Below are 27,557 nucleotides of genomic sequence, written 5' to 3'. Positions count from 1 at the left end.
AAAGATTTTGTATACATATGTAAAAAGACAAGCTTGTCCAATAAACAGTGTTTATTTGTACTCTATTTGAATACGACCCATTGTTAAATCAAACAGACAAATGTGAGATACATACTTTGGTACGTTTAGATTTTTAGTGGACAAAGTTGCAACTATAAATCCTTGCCGGTATTGCATTATAGTCCAGATTAATTGCTAACACTGAACATTAACATTGTCATTTCTACATTGAGTATTGCACATAGTAATTAAAACACACTTCTGAGTTGTCACTCAAGTCAACAGTCATGGTATTTGTATGATGTACAAAATTGTTACAAAAGGCATGTGTGATTTATAAACAATTGCAATTGTAATATACAACTAGCTAAAGTTAATGTTAAAGCCGGGCGGGAAAACCCATCATATTCCAAAATGAGCACAATAGATTAGTCAGGATGTTGAAGAGAAAAATAGTTGTAGTTGCATGATTAGTTTACAGATAACACTGGGGAACATAATATTTGTTGAGCTAGGTCTGACAGCTGTTTTTACCAAATTTTTAGGGTGCGGAATCCAAAACGTATCTGAATTTTTCTCTATCACATCAAGTTGTAGTATCCACGTTTTCTTAAAAAAAAAACTGTACTTAACATAAGTGTTTTGGAAAAATTCTCAATTGCCCTTCAATGAGATATGAAAGAAAAACATGACAGTCATGTTTATTTAACAGGCTTGTGTTTTTAGAAATATTGTTACTGTAATTCTAACTGTTCAAGTAGTAACATGGTAAGCAGGTAAGGTGTGGAGAAAAAAAATAGAAAAAAACGACCGCAACTTTAGAATCAGCATGCCAATTTTAGTTTAAACAATAAACCTGTTCCCCAGTATTATGTATAAATCAAGATGTATCATTTTAAGAATGACATGTTCACTAAACTAGGATTTATTAACATTTACAAAGTCAAAAACCTACATTAAAATATTACTTGCTGAAATGGCTTGCATGTTCTACAGCAACAATAAAAACAAACACTACAACAAAGGTGAAACAGCAATAAAGTGCAAAGAGGTTTCAAAAAAAAAAAAAATGCACCGTGACTGACCTTGGCAGTCGCACAAGTGTACAAATACACAAAAATGTCACTTTTTTTCACTTGTGATTTTGATCTACATTTTCTTAATGCGGACCTTCAAATGAATGTGCTTATCATTGTATTTGGCCAAGTCCTTCAAATAAAAGCAAGGTCCTACAGTGTAAATGCTGCATGTTGAAAAATATATGAAGTCCCCTAACACAACCAACCTATTTTACACCACGTACCGGTGTGATATGGGCATTTTTTTTTCACGGACCAGCAATGTGTGGCAGAAAATTACAGTAAATATAAAATATTACAACGGGGCTAAAAACAAACAATAAGTGCAGGGAAAATATAACTCACCATATGCTGAATTAACCTTTTTTAACAGCGGCCTCTCCTAAAACTTGACATGTCGCAGACATAGTGAGTTCTTCTCCAATCGTGAAAGTTTTTTTGGCTTTAGCAATGCGGTTGATCACGAGGTATGATGCTCTCACTGCATTTGCTTTTGTTGCCTCGTTTCCTAGCTTTTAGTCACATATTATGCAGAATAGACTTGGTTGTAGATTCCTCTTCTGGCTCAGCAGGTTGCCTTTTCCCCGTAAAAAAGCTGCCCAAAGACGTGTTTTTCTTCATTTTCGCTAACGTGTGGGCTTATTTCAGGGAACAAATCTAATGCGTCTACGTCATTATCGAGGACAAGCGCACAGTAATACGAGCAAAACAACTGGAAGTACCCCGTCCGCCACTGCTGAGGTGCGCCACCTGCAGCACACAGCCAACAGCAGCAAACACTGCTGTTTACATTGACAAACGCTGGGCTGCTATTGGTGTGCAAACACCCCAGTAATGGCAGCCAAACACTAGAGGGCGGCATACACAAATCTACTCTGATAAGTCAATCAGATTGCGGTCGTTAACAAATTATTTAGTATTTCTCCGCGGCCCGGTAGCAAATGTGCCATGGAGCGGTACCCGGTGGATGGGGACCAGAGATTTGGGCTCACAATTACCTATAGACGAGATACATTGCTGTTCAGAATCAGTTGAACGTGACAAATTAACTCAGTAACAATGCTGCTGCATTCACCTCGAGTGTTCACATATGGGCTACCCTTTCAATAAGAGAACTGAGAATTTCATTGCTCCTTCTTTGTCTGATGGAAAATACCTCAAATCTCCGGAATCAACAAGAAGAAAGGTAGTAAACATTGAACATGTTCTATGTCAAAATATTGTACTGCTTACGATCAATGTCAACTACAGCAACAACAGTTAACATTAACAAAATAGATATGGTATAAAATAAGAGATAATCACAACAATACATAATTCTCATAGATATCAAACCACAGGATGTCTAATGTGAATATGCAGGTCATTGTAAACCTAGCAACGTTAGCAAATACGATAAGACAGAAAGCACATGTATCTTATTATTCCTCTCACAGAGAGCGCTCACATGGTTGTTTCTACAATGGTGTGGGTGGACTTGATCAGGCCGTTGTTCCCGTTGGGGTCCAGGGGTTCCGTCAGCTCGCTGTCCTTTGCCGTCAGCTCTTCGGGTCGCGAGCTCACCCCTGACTTGGCCGGGGCCGCCACCGCTTTGATCCGCTGCGTGAAAGAGGACCAGCAACATCATTAGCATCATACCAATTTTTTAATGCCAGCTAGAGATGCAAGTACACACACGACCGGTTTATGATATGTCTACATCCCAAAAGTCACAATAAGGTTCTTTTTTTTCTATTCTGTTTAGCAAAATGTTTCGTCCCCAAGTAAAACATTGGATGATTGCATAAATACATAAAAATACTATTAATAAAATTTCTATACATAGAAAATTAAATTGAAAAAGACAGAAAAAGAAAAAAAATACTAAAATAAAACTTTTTAAATTTCAAGATAAAAATATACAATACAGATTTTTTTAAAAATTGAAATCAAAACCTAATAAATTGCAAAAATAAACAAGGATTTCATTATTAATTTCCTCATTTTTATTAATGTTTCCTTTTTCAAGAAATCATTAATTTTGTAATTATTTTAAAATTTGTATTTTTACACATTCTTAATTTTGTATCATTTGATGATTTTTTGTTGTATATTTAAAAAAATTCTACTAAAAAAAAATTACATAATCATTATTATTATTATTACATATTATACATTGATGCACTTATGTATCCCTTAAATGCTCTTGGATGTATATTTATTAACTCTTGCGCCGCCAATGATGGCGATAGACGTTTGCTGCCAGACCTCCCGGTTAAAGTTGTAAGTCTATCGAAGTCAATGGAAGCCAATGAGTTAAATAAATTCAGACATCAAGGAAGCAGTTCGAAAAGCTTTGTAGCCATCAAAGACTGTATTGTGCTAAAATTACATTAGTGTTTTCATATAGCTACAGATAAGCTCAGGCAGGCGTTTGCACAAAGCTGTGTAAAGTTGCCTGGCTCTGCCAAACTATTCTCCCTGTATTTTTCAAACACTGAGAGAAATAGTCTGGGAACCATCCCATTAACGGCCTTTTCGAGCAGGTACAAAATCGATCGACAAAGCAGATTCGTTTATTTGCGTGACGTGTTCTTAACGAGCAACGTCACTCTTGCGCGTTGAAAGTCGTCTCCACAACACAGATGGTCAACGGGATAACCGAGAACCTGTTCCAATCCGCGGTAAATTCTGTTTTAAATTACCAAAAACACATCGACACGAGTCATTGACAATAGTCTGTCTCGCGCTAGCCATGTTGAATAAACTCCGCTCTCTTCGTATGTTTACTTCCGCGCGCAAGTCCCTCGTGCTTCCGTCGTCAGTTAATAACGTCACGTCTGCCCGACGCTGATTGGTCCACTCCACTGTCTGTTTGCTGTGACTTGCTCCGCCCTGGAAATTGTATCCGTGGGAATGGTGGCCAGACTCAATAGCTGGAACAGCGTTGAGTCTGGTGTACCAGGCAAGTGTAAAGTGTATCTAGAGGGCTGGTGAAGGTCATTTATACCATAGGTGGTGTTGTCGGTCCCTTTAAGTACTGTACAGTGATCCCTCGTTTTTCGCGGTTAATGAGGACCAGAACCCACCGTGATAAGTGGAAAACCGCGAAGTAGCCACCCCCCCAATTTTTTTTTTTTTTTTTGTGTGTGTGTTCATTATACAGTATTTATTCAGATTTAGCATTGTAGCGTAGCATAGCATAGCATAGCATAGCATGGATATATATGACATGTTTTTTTTTTTCACAATCATGCATATATGGCGGAAAACACAGACAAGGCTGAAAAAGCAGTTTCTGCTCTTCCACCCCTCCTTAAAGTAAACTGCTGTATTTTAAGCCAAAAGAACTGTTGCGTTTGATAGAACATTGTCTATATGCTGCCATAGCAGATTCATGGGGCATTAAGTCCCCGAAATATTTTTAATTTGTCCGTTTTACCCTGGAAACCCCTGTTTACAGATGTCGCGCAACCCCTTTTGTTTCAACCTAGCCATAAAAAGAAAGTAAGTAATCATATTTAGTATTCAAAATGTCTGTAATTTTTAGCTTAGAATCATTAATTGATGTCTATTAGTTTAAAAAAAAAAAAAAAACGACTTCAAAAAAATCTCTTGCATATTTTAAACTTTTAAATAAATTATGTCACAATGAAAAAATTGGCGTCTGTAAAAAAAAGTCACTGATATCTACCTCATAATTATCGCTTAATTGTATTTTTTTCATTACAGTCTCATTTTCCCCAATATTTTAGATGATAATCGATCCAAACAAAGAAAAATTGAAGAAAGAAAAAAAAAGTTAAAAGGGTAAAAATATGAAAAAGAACATCTCGACCACTGCTTGATGTCTGCCATTTCTGCATCGCGACCCTTGTTATATTACTATGTTTCACCCATAAAATCCCCCCAAAATCCGGCTGTGGCCATTCACATCTGTGTCTTAACACTCGGTGACTACATTGAGTTTTGGGATCGAAATAAGGTAAGTACGTGATAATATCTCGTTAAAATCGTGGCGTCTCATCTCAATGTTCTCATCTTAAGTTAATGTTTTGCTGTTTACATTTTTTTTAATGCCCTCCTGTTCAAACCCCCCAATTGAGATTTTAAGCTTTCCAATGATGTATCACACATGCATATAGGACAATTTTGAAATATGGCCAGATGGCAGCAGGGGGTCTCAGAGCGGAACTGAGTGTGATTGAACTGAGTGTCACCTGAGTGTTTTCCACCATATATATTTTAATAAATGCTTACTAAGCATTAAGCATGTTAAGCACTTCACTTGCAAGTTTTAAACATGTTACTGTCCCATTTAATTATTTTTAAACAAGTAGAAAAATGATTGTCTTTATTACATGCTTCATTGAGTGAGTCCACTCAAATCTGCTCAAACTGCTCACTTACACACAATGAATTGCCACAGCAACTGTTTAACAAGTTAAACGATGATTGACGCATGCGGCGCTTTGAAGCTTCGGCTTCCAAGCATCTGTGACAAGATCAAACGAACGTCTGTCATTCGTCAAGCAACTCCAGTGCACTGCCTGACCAACAAGGAGCAGCAGTAGAGAAAGTGAGACTACGTGATCAGCTAGGGACGGGTCACCTGTATTTTTTAAAATTTTGTTTTAATTGAAAAAAGAAATCCGCAATGGACTGAGGGCGAAAAGTAGTGAGGGATCACTGTATATATTAGGGATGTCCCGATCACATTTTTGCACTCGAGTCTGAGTCACCTGATTTTGAGAGACTGCCGATACGAAGTCCCAAGCCGAAGTTTTAAACATGTTACTGTCCCACCGTGCCGCCTCCATAATGTGATCTTTTTAAATAATGTAGAAAAATGCTTGTCTTTATCAAATGCTTCATTGAGTGAGTCCACTCAAATCCACTCACGCTTTGACACTCACACTGCTGAGAACAGCCTTTCACTTACACAATGAGTTGCCACAGCACACTGCAAGTGTTTAACAAGCTAAATGATGATTGACACATGTGCGCCTTTGATGGTAGAGCTATCAAGATTCTCTGGCAAAGTCAAAGCTACACCGCTGTCAATCATTCATTCATTTTCCATGCCGCTTATCTCACTCGGGTCGTGGAGTTGCTGGAGCCTATCCCAGCTAACTACGGACAGTAGGCAGAGTACAGCCTGAATCGGTTGACAGCCAATCGCAAGACACAATGAGACATACAACCATTCACGAACACACTCTTACCTACGGACAATCATTGTTAACTTTAAATAGCTAACTCCAGGGTACTGCTGACCAAGAAAAGCTGGAGGAGGGAGAGTAAGAGGCTGTACAAGCATGAAGCAGAAAAACATAAATCATTTTTTAAGAATTAAAAGCCAACCTTTTCACCCGATTCCGATCCTCCGAAAAATAATGCGATCGGCCCGATTTCTGATCACGTGATCGGATTGGGACATCCCTAGTATAAATTGTGTTTTTGATCATCCTAAATATAGCACTTTAAGAGCTTGCACTATCATGTTTGTCTAGCTTGATTGTCAAGGATGCAAATGCTTGCTGTCCGTCAAATTCAAATTCTCACTTTGTTTCTACTTACTTCAATCAGGGGCCCCTCAGACTGCAAGATCTTGATGACCATCACCATTGGGATGCAGATCATAGAGGCCAAGGCCAAGCACCAGCCCAGGCCGATGGCCCATTCTGGATACTCGTACACTTTGTTGTAGGTCAAAGGCTTATACTTGACCAGGGAGAAAACAAAACAGCCCTGAGGGACAAATGCAACTGGGTTTTAGTTCAATGCATCAATACTAATATCCACTTAGGTCCACCTGTCTTTAAACGTAAAGGCTGAGGGTCCCACCATGCAAAGGACTGGTGTGATGAAGGACCAGCTCCATTTCATCCACGGGTTTGGTCTGTAGCCAATCATATCCTCGACGCCATCATAGAAATTATCAACTCCTAACAAACATTGATAAAAAAATTTTTTTTTAAAACATTCTTGTGAGTGACAAAATGGCCCTCAAAACAAGTGACAGTGTGGTAATTGTTTATAGCTTTACAAGCTCTTATCTGTCTGTGTAAATGACACCCTATCTTGTAACACATTTAACTCGAAGGCCACCAAGGATGTGCCTGACGGAAGCAGTTCACTAGGTCATTTATTTTCAACAGCAGAAGCGTATTGCGTTTGCGCACAAAATCTGTGACGTTGTCCAGAATGACACAAACATGGAAAGCTTGTGATTAGGTCACACAGGTGAGAATGACTCAACGTCTTTTTAAAGAGTGATATTTTCCTGAATGGTGTTGATGTTATTGTTGTTTCGTAATGTCTTGAAACTTCTGAATGAGAAGTGGCGAGTCCAGCTATTTGTGCTACTTCACTTATTCCACTAAGTCTGCAATCTAATAAAGAGGATAGTTTTTGGAAGTTAAGCTTCATCCACATAGAACTGATTTTTTTTTAGCTTAGTTCAACTGTTAACTCATTGGCTGCCCTTGACGGTGGTAGACAAGCCAGATGTGCTCTAAAAATGTATAGTTTTTACAGTGACCACACAGTAACTTTGGCATATTGCCACATGCAACAATGAAAGTAACCAAGATTAACTAATTGACAATTTGCTGCTAACTGTTCCATTTGCCCGCACAGAGTTGGGTAACAGTTTTTGCGCTTCTCTGGTCCTTCAACATGGAACCTGCTAAAAAATGACTGGAAAATAACGAACATACGCATCAATGACTTCAGATCTGGACTGAGAGCGCTTGAGACAGCCTTCATAACCTGTAACTTTTATCTAAAGCCCCTTTCAGACTTATATTCTGCTAAATTCCCGTGTAATGTGATGTGGGATTTACCAGTGTCATAGCTTTCAGACAATGGAGGGATGTACTGGGACTTATTCGGGTTATGGCGTTAGGAGACGGACTTGGGTGGGAGAAAGATTTCTTTGGAAACAACATAATAGAACAACAAGTTCTATAACATGAGACTCATCAGACTAATAAATACTGTCGCACGTTGTTTCCGAAGAAGTTGTCCTTTTCCCGTCCAATTCCATCTGCTTTGCTTTTTCCGGGCAAATGTAACAAGTGATCTAATTGAAGGGCAAACAGCCAATCAGTGTACTTGTGCCAACTCTGATTGGTTGGCTTCGTGGCACATTTGTAACGTGTGCCAAACTTAGCACGCAAAGAAAACATACCGGCGAGCGCAGGGGTTGAGAGATTGAGCGAAAGCGGGGGGGTGTAATTGAGTAGGTAAAACTAACATGCAAACAATTATGATGCACAGACTAGATTTTTTTTTTTCTGTGCTCGAAATATTTCAAAATATATCAAAATCTATCATTGCTAGCTCAGAATTGTGGCAGAAATATTACACCATACCGGGTTGGACACTTTCAGACTTGTGCCGTGTTTGCAACTCTGCGCTCTCTGTGTGGGGGACGGAATTTTATAACCCGGACATTATGCCATTTTTGGTCGGCATCAGCAACAAAATAAACCACACATTTCCAAAGATGGACGATGGACTGTCTGTTCGTCGGCTCTAAGATCCAGGAGCAATTTCATTTCGTTATGTTTCAAGTTTAATTTTGCCATCTTTCCAGTTTGCAATGTTGATAATTGTGATGTTTGTTAACGTTCGTCTTACTGCAAAGAAAGAGGGAATGACGGATGGCACGCCATTATATATACGTCATCAACCTTCACCCTGTGACTGGGGAATTAACAGACTGCTTTCATACATGCCGCAACATAGCTAAGTCCCGGACTTTATACTAGGACGCGACCCAGTTATTGTCTGTGTCAGTCAAACCGCTAAATTGCCTTCAGACACAAGGGCTACTCGTTAAAATCCCGGGACTTAAACGGAGTTCGGCGTATGTCTGAAAGGGGTTTAATTTGAAAGTCATGTTAACTGGGTTTTAATTGTAACTATGCTACCTCTTGGCCCGTAAATAAAATAAGGAAATGGATCAAAAACCTTTCTACAGTTATAATTGTTTTAATGTTATATAACAAAATTAGCTTACTGGCTGAATGGACAGTAATAGATGTCCAATCCATTAGTACTGGGAGGGTTGGCAGCGATCAGTGTAACTGAGACATGATCACTCAAGCCAGCCATGCCAGTTCAAATGGATTTCAATGGACAATATTCAGTATCCGGAGGACTAAAAGTAAGAACGACTACCCCGTATTTTTCGGACGATAAGTCGCAGTTTTTTTTCATAGTTTGGCTGGGGGTGCGACTTATACTCTGGAGCGACTTGTGTGTGAAATTATTAACACATTATTACATCATTTTCCATGTTATTTTGTTTTTTTTAAAGTGACACTGATGGTTTGGTAATGTCAGCATGTTCTTTATGCTGTAGATATCTGAATAACTTCATAGCTATGTTACGTAAACATACTGGCCACGTTCGCATTTCGTTGTACATGCATTATGTAACATTATCATACTGTACACTTATTCAGCATGTTGTTCTCTATTGTATTTTTATTTTAAAATGCCTTTCAAGATAACATATCTCTGTGTTGTATTTTATCAAGTAAATTTCCCTCCAAAATGCTTCAGTGCGACTTATATATCTTTTTCCTCTTCGTTGGGCATTTTATGGCTGGTGCGACTTATAGTCCGAAAAATACGGTAGGTTAAAATATTTATTACAAAAGACATAATGAACTTGTGCACTTTCCCTTCAAGATATTTCCTCAAAGTGGGTCTTTTTAAAGCGTCTAAATACCGCTACCATCAGCAATCAAATATGAGATTTTTCGATTTCATACTAGTTACGTTACTACGGAATTATAAATGTGTTTAAATTGGCATAATTAACTGTTTTGCTGTTAATTAATCTTGTCGGATCGCAAATAAACATCTAGTACTAAAAGAAGTACCGTCTCTTTCACAAATGTTGTGGACTGAAACACAAGGTATTTGTTTATTTGTGTTTTTGCAACTCTTCATGATCATTACTTTAACGAACAGCTTACAGAAAAAAACAATCAAAGTCACTTCCACTTACCATAAACCCAGGCTACAGCAATGCATTCAAAGAATGCAACCCACAAAAGGCACACACCGCTGGCTGCATAGTAGTCAAAGAGTTGAAACACGTACATGCCACCCTGGGAAGAAGAATGGTGGCATCAATCGCTCCACTGATGTGATTGTGTGTGCAATTGAAGACATTTGCGGAGATGGAAGGCGACTTGAATAACAGAGGGGAGGCCGGGATGTTGAATGTAAAGCGCAAGAATGTTTGGAGCCCGACCAGCTGGAGCAGAGTTCAACAGGTGCTGAAAGCTCATTGAAGCGCAGTTAACTGTAGCTAATAAGAGATTACCAATTCTTCCGTTCGAGGATGCGCAGAAAAGTGGGAAGAAAATATTTAGAACGCCGTATTTGGTCGAAACGCGAGTCGGCCAAAAGACAGTGACCTTATGGCGAGTCTCTTAATTTGCTTCTCCGAACAGGATCATCACTGGCTTAAAGTCATGTCTTACCTTAGTTACCATGGCAAGTCCGAGGAGATAGCTTATGAAGCAAATGATGGCGATGAAGATCTCTCGCCGGTAACCCTTCCTGAGGAGGGACGGATATAGATCCACTAAGGATGTGATCTGTCCTTCCACTTCAACAAACTGCACAGACATAAAGAAAAATAGTAGATCGTTATCAATATCATTTTACCAATTTAAATTTCTCATTGTTGGTTGGTATTATAATGTATATAAATCTACAAATCTATGTTTAAATACCAGGTTTTTAATATTTTTTAAAAATCCAGAACTCACATTGTATGATTTTTCAATCATTTATTTGTTTGCAATTACAGAGGTCAAACGCGTTCTGTAGTTCTTCGCCAGGTTTACACATATAGAAACAGGGATTTTGGCCCATTCCTCCACATAAATCTTCTCTAGATCTGTCAGGTTTTGGGGCTGTCGTTGAGAAACACCAAGTTTCAGCTCTATCCAAAGATTTTCTATTGGATTGAGGTCTGGAGATTAGCTAGGCCACTCCAAAACCTTGATAAGCTTTTTACGCGGCCATTCCTTGGTCAGCTTGGCTGTGTGTTTCAGATTATTGTCATGTTGGACGATCCAGCCACGAGCCCACGACTCATTTTCAAGTATCTGATAGAGGGAAAGAGGTAACGGCTCAAAATCGTCCTGTCCCCTTTGCCAAAAAGCAGCCCCAAACCATGAGGTTTCCACCCCTATACTTCACAGTGGGGATGGTGTTCTTGGGATTGTACTCATCCTTCTTTTTCCTCCACACACGACGAGTAAAGTTAGCACCACGAAGTTCTACTTTGGTTTCATCTGACCACATAACTTTCTCTCATGACTCCATTGCATCATTCAGATGGTCCCTGGCAAATTTCAGACGGCCCTCACATGTACTGGCTTCAACAGGGAACCTTCTGAGCAATGCATGATTTTGGTGTTCTACTGATTGTAGCCTTTGACCCCGTGCATCCAGCTTTCTTCAGGTCATTGACCAGCTCCTGCCGTGTAGTACTAAGCTGAGCCTTCGCATTTCTCATCATGAGTGATGTCCCACGAGGAGATATTTTACATGGAGACACAGTCCGAGGTAGATTATTAGTCATGTTTAGCTTTTTTCCTTTTCTAACAATTGCTGCAACTGTTGATTTATTCTCACCAATCTGCTTTCCAATTGTCCCATAGCCTTCTCCAGCTTTGTGGAGCTCAACAATTTTTATTTGGTGTCTTTCGAAAGCTATCTGGCCCATGGTAGTAGTTGGATTATGACTGACTGTGGGGTGTAGGTGCATGGTTACTCATGGGGTAAAGGTGGACATTTTTATAAGGTAGACTGTTAAATATTGCTGATTCTCAGGGGTACAAATACTTATGAACCCCAGTAAATTACAATTATTTAGAAAATCATAAAATGTGATTTTTACATTTTTTAGATTATGTCTCTATAAGTGGAAATGCATCTTTGATTGAAATTTCAGACCTCTACCTATTTTCTAAGTGTGTGAAAATCACCAGGGGTGCAAATACTTCTCCTCACTGTACGTGCATGACGAACTGATGCCACAAAATGACTACGCTTTTTTTTTTTTTTTAATCGCAGTTATCAGAGGTCTAATAAATTTGCATACTTAGCTCTTGATGCTTATTGTTGCAAAATAGAGACATTCAAGATCAAAGCAAGCTCAATGTTTTTTTTTTTTTGCCTAGATGCCTGCTGTCACTACACCATACATAAAATTATATTTTTTTATTATTTTAATATAATCTAACTTAATCCTCAATTTGATTTTGCATCTACTTGAAAGCAAAAACAGGTGAAAGCTTTATAAATCTAAACTCATTCAATGCCATTCACAGCAATAGAAATCAAATCAATGTCAAATAGGGATGGCTGCCATTGAGTGATCATGTTCAACATCAATTGACGGGAATCAGACGTCAAATGTATTTTGACTGCTGGACCCCCAGTCATGTCTATTGATGTCAATGACAGCCAAGGAGTTACTTTTTTTTAGTTTTGGCGTCAAGAAGTTAAATACGTGGACCAACCGCATTTCACGTGGTCATTTATACTCGGTGCTGTCTGAACACCCTCTTATAGCAGGAGGTGTAGTTCATAAATGATAATAATAAAAGACTAATCACATTCAAATTTACTTTAAATAGGATAGGTCCCTTAGACACTTGTGTTAACACGGACTGCTGTTTACAATAGTTCATGTCGAATATAAGTATTCCCTATTGCATATTGCCTCCCAGCTATAAGCTACAACAGACGAAATGTATATAACACCAGTACACTAGCTACATCATGCATTGAGCGCATACCTGGCTGTCAAGACCTAGTAGCAGCAGCATGATAAAGAAGAGGATAGCCCAGAAAGTTGGCAGTGGCATCATGGACACTGCTTTCGGATAGGCGATGAAGGCCAAGCCGGGACCTGAAGGGAAAACAGATTGGGGTAGGGGAGGAGAGGTGGTAAAAGACAGCATTAAAAACTCTTGTTTAGTTTAAGCTTGGACGAAATAAGCATGTTGGAAAATAAAAATCATGACAAGGCTGCGCTAGTAAGACAGAAAAGGATCCGAAAATCCCTGTTATTTACAGGAAATGAAGCATAATCAGAGAATAGCTCAAAGATTTAATAAATGTAAAAATTAAATATTGCGTGTGAAGTCGCCATGACAAAATCATTAAAAAATGCCCTCTAGGTGTTTACTTGCACGACAACCATAGAGGTAATAAATGAGTCAGAATGCAAGCAATCACATAGACTCAGCCTCTTTTAAATGGAGCATTCAAATATTAACTTACGTTTTAAATGATCGTATAGTTCAACTAGCCACTCATATCAGCCGTAAACAATACCAAGGTGCAAGTACTGTGAAGAATTGCACCATTAGTTTCTTCTCATTGGATCCAAAAATGTAACAAGGCTATAAACACTGATGCTGAATCACCTTTTTAGCTTTCATGTTCTTATATTGACAACAGGACAAATTTGGCATCAAGTGATCTTACCAACATGGTGGCAAACTGCTAACGATTTTTTTTTTTTTACATAAATCATTTTACAACATCCATTGACAATAATTCTCTGTTCTTCCATGTCAATTCCTCATCTGAGCTCAATACTATACTCCCACTCAAACGGTGGAAGAGAGCAACAATAACCATAGTAAATTATTTGGAGTATCTCTCACCATTTTGAGTCATAGAATAAGATAAACATTTACCCCAAATTGAAATTCTGACAAAGCAATGTACAGTGAAAGCAGATAATAATGTAGATATATAAAAACCAATACATTATAACAAAGCTTCAGGTATGACAAACATGCTTTTGACGGGGACAACAAATACGTTTATACAAGTCTACAGTGTATTCGTCTAATTGATTGTGCATTCAGTTTAAAGATCAAATGCATACAACAACATTTGTCAAACATTGTGGCAGCTGTTTAAGGGACTTTGTGAACAGCAGAACAAAGTGAGCGATTGTTGAGTTGTATAGTCACATAAGATCATTTGCAGTCTTCTTAAACATCAAAACCTCTGTGCGCCCTTATGGAAAAGGAAAATAAAATTGCTGCATTTAAAACTGATCAACCATCATAGTCATTCAATCATCAACCAATTGTGATTGTTTTTTGTTTTTGTTTTTTAGGTCACTGGGCATCAGTCTTGAAGCCAAGCAAGAGTTGCCAACAGCAGCAAGCACGCTGAGAGAAGGCGCATCTTAGTCAAAGACCACAAAGCAATAGAGAAATCAAATTCAAAAGAAATCCAAAGAAGAACGGATGTCATCCACTTCTGGTGATTCAAAGTTCGTTAACAAAACTGGGAGGAGGAGGAAATCGAGGAAGAGGCCCATCACTGGCAGTGGGGAGCTCAAGCACCCAATCTTCTAAGTCATGTCCCAAAGCTACAAGAGGGCACGAGCAGCTTGGATGTGGGACACGAAAGGGAGGCTGCATTGGTGCACTTGATAAAATGATGTCAACCAAATCCTCTGGCACCTGACCCACACTATGAAGCCCCCCACCAAGGAGTGTGCAATTGCCGATACCCCTACAATTAGCATTATTTCTTAATTTTTTTCCACTTGATTTTTTGGGGATACTTCTCCAATTGTCTTTTCCGAATGGCAGCAGTGCCCACCATCACTGCTGCCAGCACCTTGGACCCTCGTACCTGACTCTGCCACATCGGCAATGTCCACCCCTTGTTCTTGTGCCATGAAGCCCAGGACGGAAAATATTGCGAAGCCAGACACAAAGCTGGTACCGCTGTTGAGGACTCCCAGCAGCAAACAGTCCCTATGTCACACATATGTCATGGAGGTTGTTAATGAACACACACGGAACCGAAGTTCCCATTTTCTTTTCTTTTTTTTTTTTTTCTTTTTCTTTTACGCAGCCGTCTCAGACACGTCACTACGTCTGACCCGTTCCCCACCCTCCCCCCAGAGACTCTGCTCACCTGTAGCAGTTGTACTTGTATTTGTTGTAGCTCCCAAGTGATGTCATAGCACCCAAGCAAATGGCGTAGGAGAAGAAAATCTGAGTACCCGCGTCAATCCAAACCTTTAAGTACAGTGAAGAGGAGTAGATATGTGTGAGTTGATTATAATGACATAGCAATAAATAGAAGGTAATATCTGATTAGAACAAAAATAATCTTCATTAGACAGTTTTGGAACATTTGCAGCCAAGAAACACGCTATGAGATGAATATATTACTCCCAAAGCATTTGTAATTGCAATCATTTTCTGGGAGAAATTGAGCATTATCTGACAGAATTGCAAGGGTGCCAATACTTTTGGCCAGCACTGTAATAGACTGTTCGAAATGACGAAGAAAAAGTGGCAAACGTAGGTGAGTGCTTCATGTGGTGTTTAGGCCAGCCAGGATAGATGGCCCAGACTGCAGCTTACCAAGGGAAAAAACATAGAAAGGGAGAGAGAAATCAACTAATTTTATTAGGCCAAATGTCGATCACATGCATGCATTGCGATATTCACATATTGATGTGTGCCTTTACAGGGCGTGGCCTAGTAAGCAACATTAGAAGCCAACTCCAGGGCATTTACCACCTCCTTGTTTGTCATGCTTTCATTTCATATTTCATCACTGTCGAGCAAAAACCTATTATATTCAAATATGGTCAATTTCATGTTTTTCACATTAAGGATTATTCTTCTGTTACTAAATCTCTTGTTTTTTACAGGGGATATACAACACCTTTATCATGTAGATCCGAGCGGAAAGAGTCTTGTTTAATAAAATGATAAAGCATAATTTTCATGATGTGTAATAGTGGATAAAGACAGAGGCAATAATTCACTGACTTAGACTATTTAGCCGTTGTCAACTTGAGTTAAGAGTTATAGTATTTATTATTACGTGCCATTTTAGCCCATCTAATGGAAGTACCTCAGATTGTGTCCCCTATTCATCGTGCATTGGCTATTCACCATGGACAATATACGTTTTAATAGATTTAAAAGGTAAAACGGGCTTCATTGCTGCCTCAGAAGAAACTGGAAAGACAGTGACATTGAACAGGTACAGTAACTATACAGAGTGTGCACCCATCTTTTTTGCTATTGTGCTTTATACCCATTTTGAGTGTATTAGCATTTGTGCCGTATGCACACGTGTAACTGACATTACATTGTCACGCAATGGCTGTAGCCATTTTTTGTCTGTGAAATTTCACTACATTTTTCAATACTTTGATCAAGCATATTTCACATTAACGCCATACAGTGTATCACAAAAGTGAGTACACCCCTCGTATTTCTGCAGATATTTAAGTATATCTGTTCATGGGACAACGCTGACAAAATGACACTGACACAATGAAAAGTAGTTTGTGTGCAGCTTATATAATAGAGTTAATTTATTTTCCCCTCAAAATAACTCAAAATATAGCCATTGATATCTAAACCCCTGGCAACAAAAGTGAGTACACCCCTTAGAAAATACATACATCCCTCAATGTCCAAATTGAGTACTGCTTGTCATTATACCTTCAAAATGTCATGTGACTTGTTACAGGAGTGCTGTCAGCATTGCTGCAGAGATCGAAGAGGTGGGGGTCAGCCTATTAGTGCTCAGACCATACGCCGTACTCTACATCAAATTTGTGTGCATTGCTGTCACCCCAAGAGGAAGTCTCTTCTGAAGACGGCACACAAGAATGCCCGCCCGCCTCATCACGCCATCGGACAGTGTTCCAGTAACCCATGTGTTTTGTTGACATGTCTTCAGCAAACTGTTTGCGTGCTTTCTTAATTACTTATACTTACTTATACTTAACACTTTAAATATCAGCAGAAATGCGAGAGGTGTACTCACTTTTGTGATACACTGTATATACAAGGTGTGGTTTAAATCGTTTGCTCTCTTTAATGATGTAATTTTAATTTTTGATGAAATTTTAAGATTTTTTTGGGCACCAGCATACATGTTTTTGGCTTTTCACCCCGTTTAATAAGAGTAAAAACAACTAAGTGTAAGTAAAGTAACCAAGTAAAAACTGATCAAATGACAGTTTCTAAGTGGAAATTAGAGAACTCATAAATCAAGGCACTACTGCATATATGCAACAAGATTGTCATGAATGTAGAATTCTGCTTTTGGATAAACCAAAATGACTAAAACATTTTCCACCATTTCCTGTTTTACCTCTGGGTCCTGCAGGCGAGACAAGTCAGGGTAAAGGTAGAATTTGATGCCTTCTAATGCACCTGGCAGAGTCACTCCACGTACAAGCAGCACAATCAGCATCACGAATGGGAACGTCGCCGTTATATACACGACCTAGATAGGGCAAACAGTGTTATTGAAGTCCTGTCGTACTTTAACGTTTATTACTGCCAGTTTACATTAAGCCATTAATGCAGGACAAGATAAAACTGTCTTAAAGAGCAGCTATCAAGTAAACTACTCAAGGTAACAGGAAACTCACAAACACTTCTGAGGTAAGTTTATTTTCCCACTGTCCTAGCCTAGATAAGGGGGGGAGCTTTGAGGACACATAATATTGACAAACTACATTACTCAATTTCCTTACTCACTTTTCCTGTAGACTTGACTCCCTTCCAGATACAGAAGAAGCAGATAATCCACACTGCCAACAAACAAAGGGCCAGATCCCACTTGAGGGGCCCAATGTCTTCGATCCCAGAGGAGATGCTCAGGACATTGCGTCTGCACAGGATTTACATTATATATTAATTGGCAGCTAATGTCTTTAAGTTCCAAAATTTGGGGGGCATAACATTTACAGTGGTATTTTTTTAAGGTATAGATAATGTGACGTGTGCGTGAGTATCTCCAAATACTCACTCCCAGAATTCTGTCACAGGGGAGGTAAAGTTGGTAACATTGGCCATAAGCCAAAGGGACTTGTTCTTTCTAACAGTGTCCTCCACACAGTGTTCTGTGTTCCAGGGCTGCTTGCATTTGGCCCAGGGAAGCTCCGGCTGAAAGCACTGGAATAGGTAGTAAAGTCCCCAGGCCAAGATTACTATGTAGTAGATATTCAGCAGGGAAACGATCACAATTGAGGCATAGCCAATACCTGCAGACAAGAAAGAAGAAAATAATAGTAAAATTACATGTGAGTCGATGTGAGGCTGCTTGCTAGTCATGTACTCCCCTTCATGCCAATATCCAATTGGCAAACCAATAATATTATGTGATGCACTTAGACACCGTCAAGATAATCTGCTAAAAACATGATGACGATTGAAGTGATTATTGAAAGGCATAGTAGGTCAAACAAGGCAAAGGCAAATTTATTTATACATCACAATTCAACACAAGGCAATTCAAAGTGCTTTACATCACATGAAGATCATAAAAATCACATTAAATGCATAGAACGTAAAAACAAATACAATCGAAACAGGAAATAAAATTATACATAAAAATCGCATGCACCATATCCCACACTGGAAGCCCTCTTGTCTGCTAATAACAGAAAATAATGGTTGTAAATAGAAGAACGCCAAGTCTAAAGAGTGTTTGCCAGGTTATAGGGTTTCCAAAACTGACAATATGCGTCATTTTTAACTTTTTTGTTTCAGGATTCATTTTGGACAAACACGAGGCCATTTTTATAGCTGACTATAGTTCAGTTAACCTTTGCCTATCTTTGCGTGAAGACCTGCTCTTGGAGTTAAGTGATTGAATCAGTTGTGGTAGTGAGATGCCTTCCATGAAGATGTTTGTCTAGAACAGATTCCCTTTTGAGAAAATTGCTGAAGATAGTGTAAATTCTTCATTGGAGCAATGTGATAAAAGCTAATACTAACAGAGCACCTTTGGTAAGTAATGGAGATGGTAGATCGACAAGCATCAGCGTGATGCTATCTCATGGAACAAAAGCTCCAAGTATGTTTTGGAAACATTGCTAAGCCGTGCCATGAAGAATGAAGGACCCGTGAAGGCGAAGCAACTAAAAGGTCCAACGTGACGCGACTTATAACATTACCAATACGAGTCATGTTGTCTTGCCAGATAGTGAAGTCCCGTTTTAGCCCTGCCGTTGTCAACCTCAAACTCCTCCGGAGGGAAAATTTGGCTCTTATGCTGCGAAATTCTTCTACTGTGGCTAACTTTGTCAACGGCAACCATAAAACCAAAACAGCTGCAGAGTGATAACTTGCTGCAGATTTATCACTATGCGCTCAACACCTTTCACACACTTGTATTCATTTGAGCCATTGGGTTTCATGTGCACCATGTTAAATGTGAAGCTTGAAATGATAAATTGAAAAGTTCGACTATTTTCTGAACTCAACATCTACACTATATATCGTCATCTGCTCCAGGTACATCAAGTTCATAGATGACATAGGCATCTTTCCACTCTGTTTCCACACTGACTATGCTTACGGTGTTTCTAATGGCTAAATTTATTCTTTTAGTTATTTCAGGCCAAACTGAGCTACTTGGTTAAATTTAATTTGGACATGGATATATTTGTAAACTTTCTCATCCTGAAAATGGTACATGGAAATATTCCTGCAATACAGGTAACTTAATGTCTTCCAAGAAGTCGTTTGAAAATCAGTTTAGAAAAAAAGTACCGGTAGTACACATTTGCCTAAAAAAATCTGATTTTATAGATGCAAGTTTATTTTTCATTCAGTTGGGGACAAGACTGTTTTCATTATCTTATCGTTAATAACTGGGTCACAAAAAACCCCACCCCAAAAAAAAAAAAAAAAAACACTGATAGCAACTTACCTCATTTTTTGTAATTCTTATTACATTTCTGGACCTTTTTTTTTTTCATTTATTTTCAGGACAAATCATCCATTGTTTTACTACTAGGTCATTTGTGTTCTAAGGGTCCACAGTACAACTAGATACTGAAAAAGAAGTCTGTGTCAACAAAGCACTGTTGTTGAGCAACTCATTACTACTGATATCCATTCATATAAATGAGGTCAACGAGAGGAAAGCGTTTATAATGATTTTGCGTTATTTTTGGATGACTTTGGTGTGAACCTCAACACAGAATTTCATGCTTCTCAGAAATGCCTTTGACTCATCACCAAATCAAATCTCATGTGCATGTGACAGGTGTGAGAAAAAGGCCAAGTGAGTAGGCGTAATCATGTGTGATGAATAAGTTTCTTGATACATGCTGAATTTCTCTGAATTACTTATTGACGAGAGACTAGCTGCTAGAGCTCTGATCTCACAAGAGTTTCTGCTCTTTATGCCATTGTACCATGTGAACATGACTTTGAGGGTAGGGAGGGGTGGCGTCTAGGGTTGAGAAGCACTGTCTATGTGCTCTGCATCAAAGGGCCCAAACAGAACCTGACCAAAACAGCATGATGCAGCCTTTAGAAAGATCCTCAATGTGAAAACGGTGTTGTGTCAACACAACATGCAGTGCTCATTGCTAAGCAACTTGTCTTTTTTCTGTCTAGTCTGTTTCCATGGCAACCAAGAACCCATCAATCCATTATGTATGCAAACGCACAACTTGAAATGCTTTATTTGTGCCTTGGTATGTGCACATCGGTGATGCTTTTTAAGCACACAAATTTGATATATCTTGTACACTGTATAGTGATAAATTATTCATGATGCTCTCTTAAAATTAAGTGTTTGGGTGTTAATACTTGAGAGAATGGGGGGGGGGGTAAATTGACAATATGATTCAGACAAAAAATATATATTATTTTATAAATGAGAAAAAAAAAACAGTGTGTCACAATTTCCAATCACTCAATTCAAGGGTAAAAAATTACAAACCACTATGATGCACGAAATATTATCAGCTTTTATGTGACACAGTGAACTTCAATTACAATCATAAAGCTATTACTGCAACTGAGGGATACAGTTCTTGTAAATTATTAAAATACAGTGTGCCAAATGTGGCCTTACTGATTAAAACACTGAAAGCTGGTATTCAAGAAAAGCCAGTCAAAATCTATGTGGAGGTTTTAACTGGAACTTTAACTAAAAGTTCAATTCCACTGACAATTCCGAGCTTTAACCGTACACATTTCAGGTGTTTCTCAGTGGTTGTGAAGCAGGCTTTCCACTGCAATGCTTATCAATAAGAGCTCCTGTTTGGAGAATCTTGCCAAGTATAGTGTCACTTGGCAGGTGTGCTGGTCATAATGGTTCTAAAAAAAAAAAAAAAAAAAAAAACCTTGAAATTCAAGTATTCGGCCCCCTTGAATCTTGCAACCTTTCGCCACATTTCAGGCTTCAAACATAAAGATATGAAATTAAAAATTTTTGTCAATAATCAACAACAAGTGGGACACAATCGTGAAGTGGAACAACATTTATTGGATAATTTAAACTTTTTTAACAAATAAAAAACTGAAAAGTGGGGCGTGCAATATTATTCGGCCCCTTTACTTTCAGTGCAGCAAACTCACTCCAGAAGTTCAGTGAGGATCTTTGAATGATCCAATGTTGTCCTAAATGACCGATGATGATAAATAGAATCCACCTGTGTGTAATCAAGTCTCCGTATAAATGCACCTGCTCTGTGATAGTCTCAGGGTTCTGTTTAAAGTGCAGAGAGCATTATGAAAACCAAGGAATACACCAGGCAGGTCCGAGATACTGTTGTGGAGAAGTTTAAAGCCGGATTTGGATACAAAAAGATTTCCCAAGCTTTAAACATCTCAAGGAGCACTGTGCAAGCCATCATATTGAAATGGAAGGAGCATCAGACCACTGCAAATCTACCAAGACCCGGCCGTCCTTCCAAACTTTCTTCTCAAACAAGGAGAAAACTGATCAGAGATGCAGCCAAGAGGCCCATGATCACTCTGGATGAACTGCAGAGATCTACAGCTGAGGTGGGAGAGTCTGTCCATAGGACAACAATCAGTCGTACACTGCACAAATCTGGCCTTTATGGAAGAGTGGCAAGAAGAAAGCCATTTCTCAAAGATATCCATAAAAAGTCTCGTTTAAAGTTTGCCACAAGCCACCTGGGAGACACACCAAACATGTGGAAGAAGGTGCTCTGGTCAGATGAAACCAAAATTGAACGTTTTGGCCACAATGCAAAACGATATGTTTGGCGTAAAAGCAACACAGCTCATCACCCTGAACACACCATCCCCACTGTCAAACATGGTGGTGGCAGCATCATGGTTTGGGCCTGCTTTTCTTCAGCAGGGACAGGGAAGATGGTTAAAATTGACGGGAAGATGGATGCAGCCAAATACAGGAACATTCTGGAAGAAAACCTGTTGGTATCTGCACAAGACCTGAGACTGGGACAGAGATTTATCTTCCAACAGGACAATGATCCAAAACATAAAGCCAAATCTACAATGGAATGGTTCAAAAATAAACGTATCCAGGTGTTAGAATGGCCGAGTCAAAGTCCAGACCTGAATCCAATCGAGAATCTGTGGAAAGAGCTGAAGACTGCTGTTCACAAACACTCTCCATCCAACCTCACTGAGCTCGAGCTGTTTTGCAAGGAAGAATGGGCAAGAATGTCAGTGTCTCGATGTGCAAAACTGATAGAAACATACCCCAAGCGACTAGCAGCTGTAATTGGAGCAAAAGGTGGCGCTACAAAGTATTAACGCAAGGGGGCCGAATAATATTGCACGCCCCACTTTTCAGTTTTTTATTTGTTAAAAAAGTTTAAATTATCCAATAATGTTTGTTCCACTTCACGATTGTGTCCCACTTGTTGATTCTTGACAAAAAATAAAAATGTCATATCTTTATGTTTGAAGCCTGAAATGTGGCGAAAGGTTGCAAGGTTCAAGGGGGCCGAATACTTTTGCAAGGCACTGTATGTCACGCAGCACTGTTTTGAAATCACTAAAAAGAGGTCCATCCGATTTAATCCAAACCTTACTCATTGGTATCAAATGGCTTGCCTAATTCAATGATGAGCGGTGACGCACAAAGTATTTGGACTGACCGGTGAAGATGGGGCAGAGTTTGGCCCAGCAGGTGATACCCCCTTCAGAGGTGTACTGCCCCAGTGCCACTTCCAGGAAGAAGACAGGCAGGCCTCCCCCAAACAAGAAGATGAAGTAAGGGATGAGGAATGCACCTGCGTGATGGACACCCGCAATCAGTTCAAATGGCATCTCATTCCCCCCCTTCCCATTTTCAGTTTTGTGACTTTCCAACCTACCTCCGCCATTCTTATAACAAAGGTAAGGGAAGCGCCAGACGTTTCCTAAGCCGACAAAGCCTCCGGCTACAGACAAGACAAAGTCAAGCTTGCTGGCCCACTTCTCCCTCTGCGGAGCCTTGCCTTCGGCCTCGTCTTCAGGCCGCGTGCCTGGGCTTTTCCCCGGCGAGGGTTTCAACGTGTCCTTGTGAAAGTCCTTCAGGCATTGAAGCTTCTCTTTTTGGGCCATGCTAAAGAGAACGGAGGCAAAACAGAAGACACACGGAGGCAGAGGTGAGCGGGATGAGACGACAAGCGTTAGCGAGATAATACCGTCTACTGATTGCGTTACAGAGTGCTGTGTAATCACTGGGTACATGATATTCAGTGGCATGGTGCTAATCTTGCTAATCTGAACAGCTGATGCGTGGAGGTCATTCAAGACTCGAGAAATGTTTGGGTGGACGATTTAAAACTGAGACAAGCCACCTTGTCAAACTAATCAAACCTTTGTCTTAAGAAAAAAAACAAAAAGTTATCAAAAGGCTAATCACAATGAAGCAGCACCATCTCCAATGTGCCTAATGAAGTTAGGAAAATCAACACAATACGTACTTGAAGGCTGACAAAGTTGACATCTATCTTGTGCTACAGCACTTATAGGTCCAAATTTAGGGAGGAAGATAACGCTTAGCCTGCTTACTCGCCAGCTTATACAGTAGTAAGGTCAACTGAATGCCTGCTAACGTACCTTTCCAGGAAAGAACAAGATTTATTAGTGACTGAACTACATCCCTTTTAACCAGAAGGAGGGTTCATATTGCTCACTCATTGGTCAAAACCTATTGTGAAATACAAGGTGAATGACTTTTGCCTAATGTTACGTCAAATCAAATAAAAGCAGGACAATAATAACCGCCGGTCGACAGTTCATCTCCATCATCCATCAAACTTCCAACTTTGATATTGGGATGGACACATTTTCTCACCTCAATAGCACCCTGCCTAAGCGTGAGCACTGTTTCATCCTTTTCTGGCATTTCTCTCTCCTCGTTATGCATGACAAGTCAAACTGAGTGGCTTTCCGTTCTCCAACCTCATTACATAACTGCATCGCACCCACGCCATTTCTCATCCTCTCACTCCCTTTCCCCTCTTTTGCTCCTGCAAATGCTCCTGCACCTGCCTGCCTTACTTCTGTTGTTCGGTGCCTGCAAGATAGTTCAACTCTCTTTGACATTTAACCCCTTATTGGCGTTTTAAAATATTTAAATCCTTACATTTTGTTTAAAATTGAAGTTCTACAATTTTATGGAAGACATCATTTCTACCCCCTGGTTGCTTAAACAATTAAAAAAACACACTTTAAGAGAGGACTAAATTAAATTCACCATCGTTATTTATGAAATTAAGATAACCTTGGCGATGAACAAGTGACTCCCTGAACTGTCATATTCTCTAATAAAGTCAATTAAGACAACTTACATTTCTTTCATGGCTGCAAAAATGTCAAGAGTTTGTCGTTATCAGCTGTCACCATTCCTCTGTACTGAGTGCATTTATGCCTGCTCGGGTCATTCCGAGTGGAGCTGACAGCACGGCCCGCCCCTCAGCTAAAGACAATTAAATCCAAAGCCAGGATTGGACAGAGCTGTGCTTTGACAGACAACTCAGGTACAAACATGGGAGACTGTAAATTTCCACTTCCTACTGCCCCCCCTCCCCAACACACACACACACACACACACACTATCTCCTCATTGAAGTTGGAGACACAAGAGACACTTTTCTCAAAAAAAAAAAAAAAAACAAAATCAATTCCAGAAAAGACCATACCACCAAAATGTCTTGCTATAATAATTAATGTCATCAGTTAACATCGATAAAATTAAGGTTAGGCCACAAAATAAAAAGGGAAATGTTATCTGGAACTTTGGGGAAACCAGCTCATTTTGAGTCAGTAGTTATGTCGTTGTATTGGATTCAGATCCTAAAAGAAATTCACACAAGGTGCTAAAGATGTCATTCTCCCTGCTCAATCCGATATTTGCGTTCACTCTATATGCGACTAAAAGGTCCTTTAAACATCTGTTGGGTTTGGACAGTGAAGGCACTCGATAGTCATATTGATTGAGCGACACACACAACTAAACTAATATTAAAAATGAATAGATAAATTATGCTCATCTTTAATCCACACTTATTTGATCAATTAAGTGGGAAATATTGTTTATACAAGGAGAATGTCGTTTAATTTCAATCTCTATTCCAGTGTTACTTTGGCGAAAGAATCAACATTGCAGCACTACTTTTGATGGACAATAATAATGTGATCCAGGGCCCATGTTAATATCCATAAGCAGCTGACATGTTGAATTTATCAAAGCTTATTGTTGCATGCATCAACTTGCTGGACACATGAGACAAACTACTCTCAATAGACGACAAGTCTGATAAACACTTGTGGTCTAATTCTCCCGTTTTATTGCACGATGTCACAGAAATCACCAATGCCGTAATTTCATAGAGGGTCCTTCAAATCACTTTGGCATCCAAGTAACACTATTAATGAGCATGTTGCAGCACTTCTGGTATGCAGGCCACTTTGAATCTCTGTCCTCCATTCTGCCATGACACTTGCTTTATCATCTGTGTGCTGTAAACAACTCCAGTATCAGCCTATAACATAGCCTAAAAAGGAAACTATGGATGCAGATACGCCACTCAATGCTCCAAGAGCGAGTCCAGCATCACTGACATGCAACAATCGATTAAACACCAAAAGGTTCCTCGAGAGGATTTGGGGAGTTTAACAGGGGAGCAGGAAGCAGTGAATGACGAATGCTATCCTACTTGTACACACATGCACGCACGACCCCTCTAAGCTCTGCATGACAACATAAGCCATCGCATTTTGGCCCATGTCATGCTCTATGGACATCTGTTATGTAATGGTGAACAGTCAGTGTGTGAACAATTGTGCATAGTGAGAGCATCATCGTCACATTCATCCAAGATGATTTGCAGGGAGATATGCAGAAACAAAACTGTGATTGGTTTTAGTGTTTTGATGTAGACATACAACCAATGTCACTACATCATTGAAATGATCTCTAATTTGGCATGCCTTAACCAGGTTTCATGTTTAAATGTTTAAACATGGCTGTGCTTGAGAATGAATATGAATGACATTAAAATGAGCAATCCTGTGTAGATGTTTGTGTTGGATGTGCGTCATTTCTATTTGGGGTGCGGGGGGACCGTACAATAATAAAAATTGAAGCGTTTGTAAAAATACTCAGCACTGTTGTCAATTTGAGATATCAAAGTCAGATTTTATTATGTCAAGAAGATTATTGAAGGGTATTCCAACTATTAATAGTTTAAGTAGGGTCTGAGACAATTATTCTAAACAATTATGACAATAGTCATTTGATAGATGGATAGGAAAATTACTATAATTTTTCAAAAAGTAGATTTGACATTGTGTTATCAGCATCACATGGGAAACTGACTGTGTTCAATGGCAATCGTTTTGTTCTTTTCATTATTATTAATATTACATTTTATGCACCGTAACAAAACAAAACAGGGCACCTTACGTCAAAGAAAATCATGCATGGCACGAAGAACTCCCGACACTGGCTTGTCACCTGAAATGTCAAATATTCTCGCACTGTCTCGTCCAATACGTTGTGATGTCATTTTCTGGCTTCACGTGAATGCAAAAGATTTACCTGTCGCCAGGGCCGTTTGCTCTTCGTCACGTTTATCACGTTCAGCGTTGATTGAAACAATTAAGGCAATTTTCCCGCGTGACCATGACGATCACAGGAGACGTTTGCCTTAATATCAGTTTGAGTGGAAAATCACCAGCTTCTCCATGCAACAACCCCTTAAAGCGACAGTCTCCACGAGCGCACCTGATTGTCAGAGCGCCCCCAAATCCTCATCGCATTTTTGCTCTTGAGTGACACTTTGCTCGTGACGTCCGTGTCGGTGCATTTAAAAGTGCAAGGAAGATGAATAGGAACGCATCATAAAATAGTGGGCAAATTATGCTGAGAATACGCGCTCCGATGAATGATTAACAAAACGTTTTATTTTTATTAACTGATAAACAAAAAATATATATACTGTACATGAGGATTCGTGTATGTATTATCAGTAAATATGCATATTTTCTTTTAAAAAAATAAATTAATATTTGTAATAAATTAATATATATTACAATTTCTATATCAGTTGTTGGTGAAGCTGGATAAAACTACCTCATGCAGTGGCGCCACCAGGGGGTGGCCAGGGGTGGCCACGGCCACCCCTATAAACTGGTTGGC

At 39.3% G+C, this 27,557-nt stretch overlaps 1 protein-coding gene across 3 annotated transcripts; it reads right to left on the bottom strand.

Moving 5' to 3' along the window:
- Positions 1-615: 615 nt before the first annotated feature.
- LOC130904546 (sodium- and chloride-dependent taurine transporter-like) lies at positions 616-27,148 on the bottom strand. 3 transcript variants are annotated; one of them, XM_057817395.1, is made up of 14 exons: positions 26,958-27,148; positions 23,242-23,471; positions 23,023-23,157; positions 17,931-18,165; positions 17,660-17,792; positions 17,268-17,402; positions 15,057-15,160; positions 14,769-14,893; positions 12,902-13,014; positions 10,568-10,705; positions 10,087-10,189; positions 6,906-7,006; positions 6,639-6,809; positions 616-2,678 (listed from the first exon to the last, which is right to left on the bottom strand). In XM_057817395.1, exons 2-14 carry the CDS (start codon positions 23,468-23,470, stop codon positions 2,523-2,525), a joined length of 1,878 nt encoding a protein of 625 aa, XP_057673378.1. In that variant the 5' UTR covers position 23,471; positions 26,958-27,148; the 3' UTR covers positions 616-2,522. The 3 variants fall into 3 exon arrangements, with proteins under 3 accessions (XP_057673378.1, XP_057673387.1, XP_057673370.1); XM_057817404.1 differs by having other exon boundaries at positions 26,823-26,958; XM_057817387.1 differs by lacking the exon at positions 26,958-27,148 and adding an exon at positions 24,706-24,819.
- Between the last annotated feature and the right edge of the window lie 409 nt (positions 27,149-27,557).

This window comes from Corythoichthys intestinalis, chromosome 2 (assembly GCF_030265065.1).
Source record: "Corythoichthys intestinalis isolate RoL2023-P3 chromosome 2, ASM3026506v1, whole genome shotgun sequence".
NCBI lineage: Eukaryota > Metazoa > Chordata > Actinopteri > Syngnathiformes > Syngnathidae > Corythoichthys > Corythoichthys intestinalis.
This window is presented reverse-complemented; position numbering and strand designations above follow the sequence as displayed.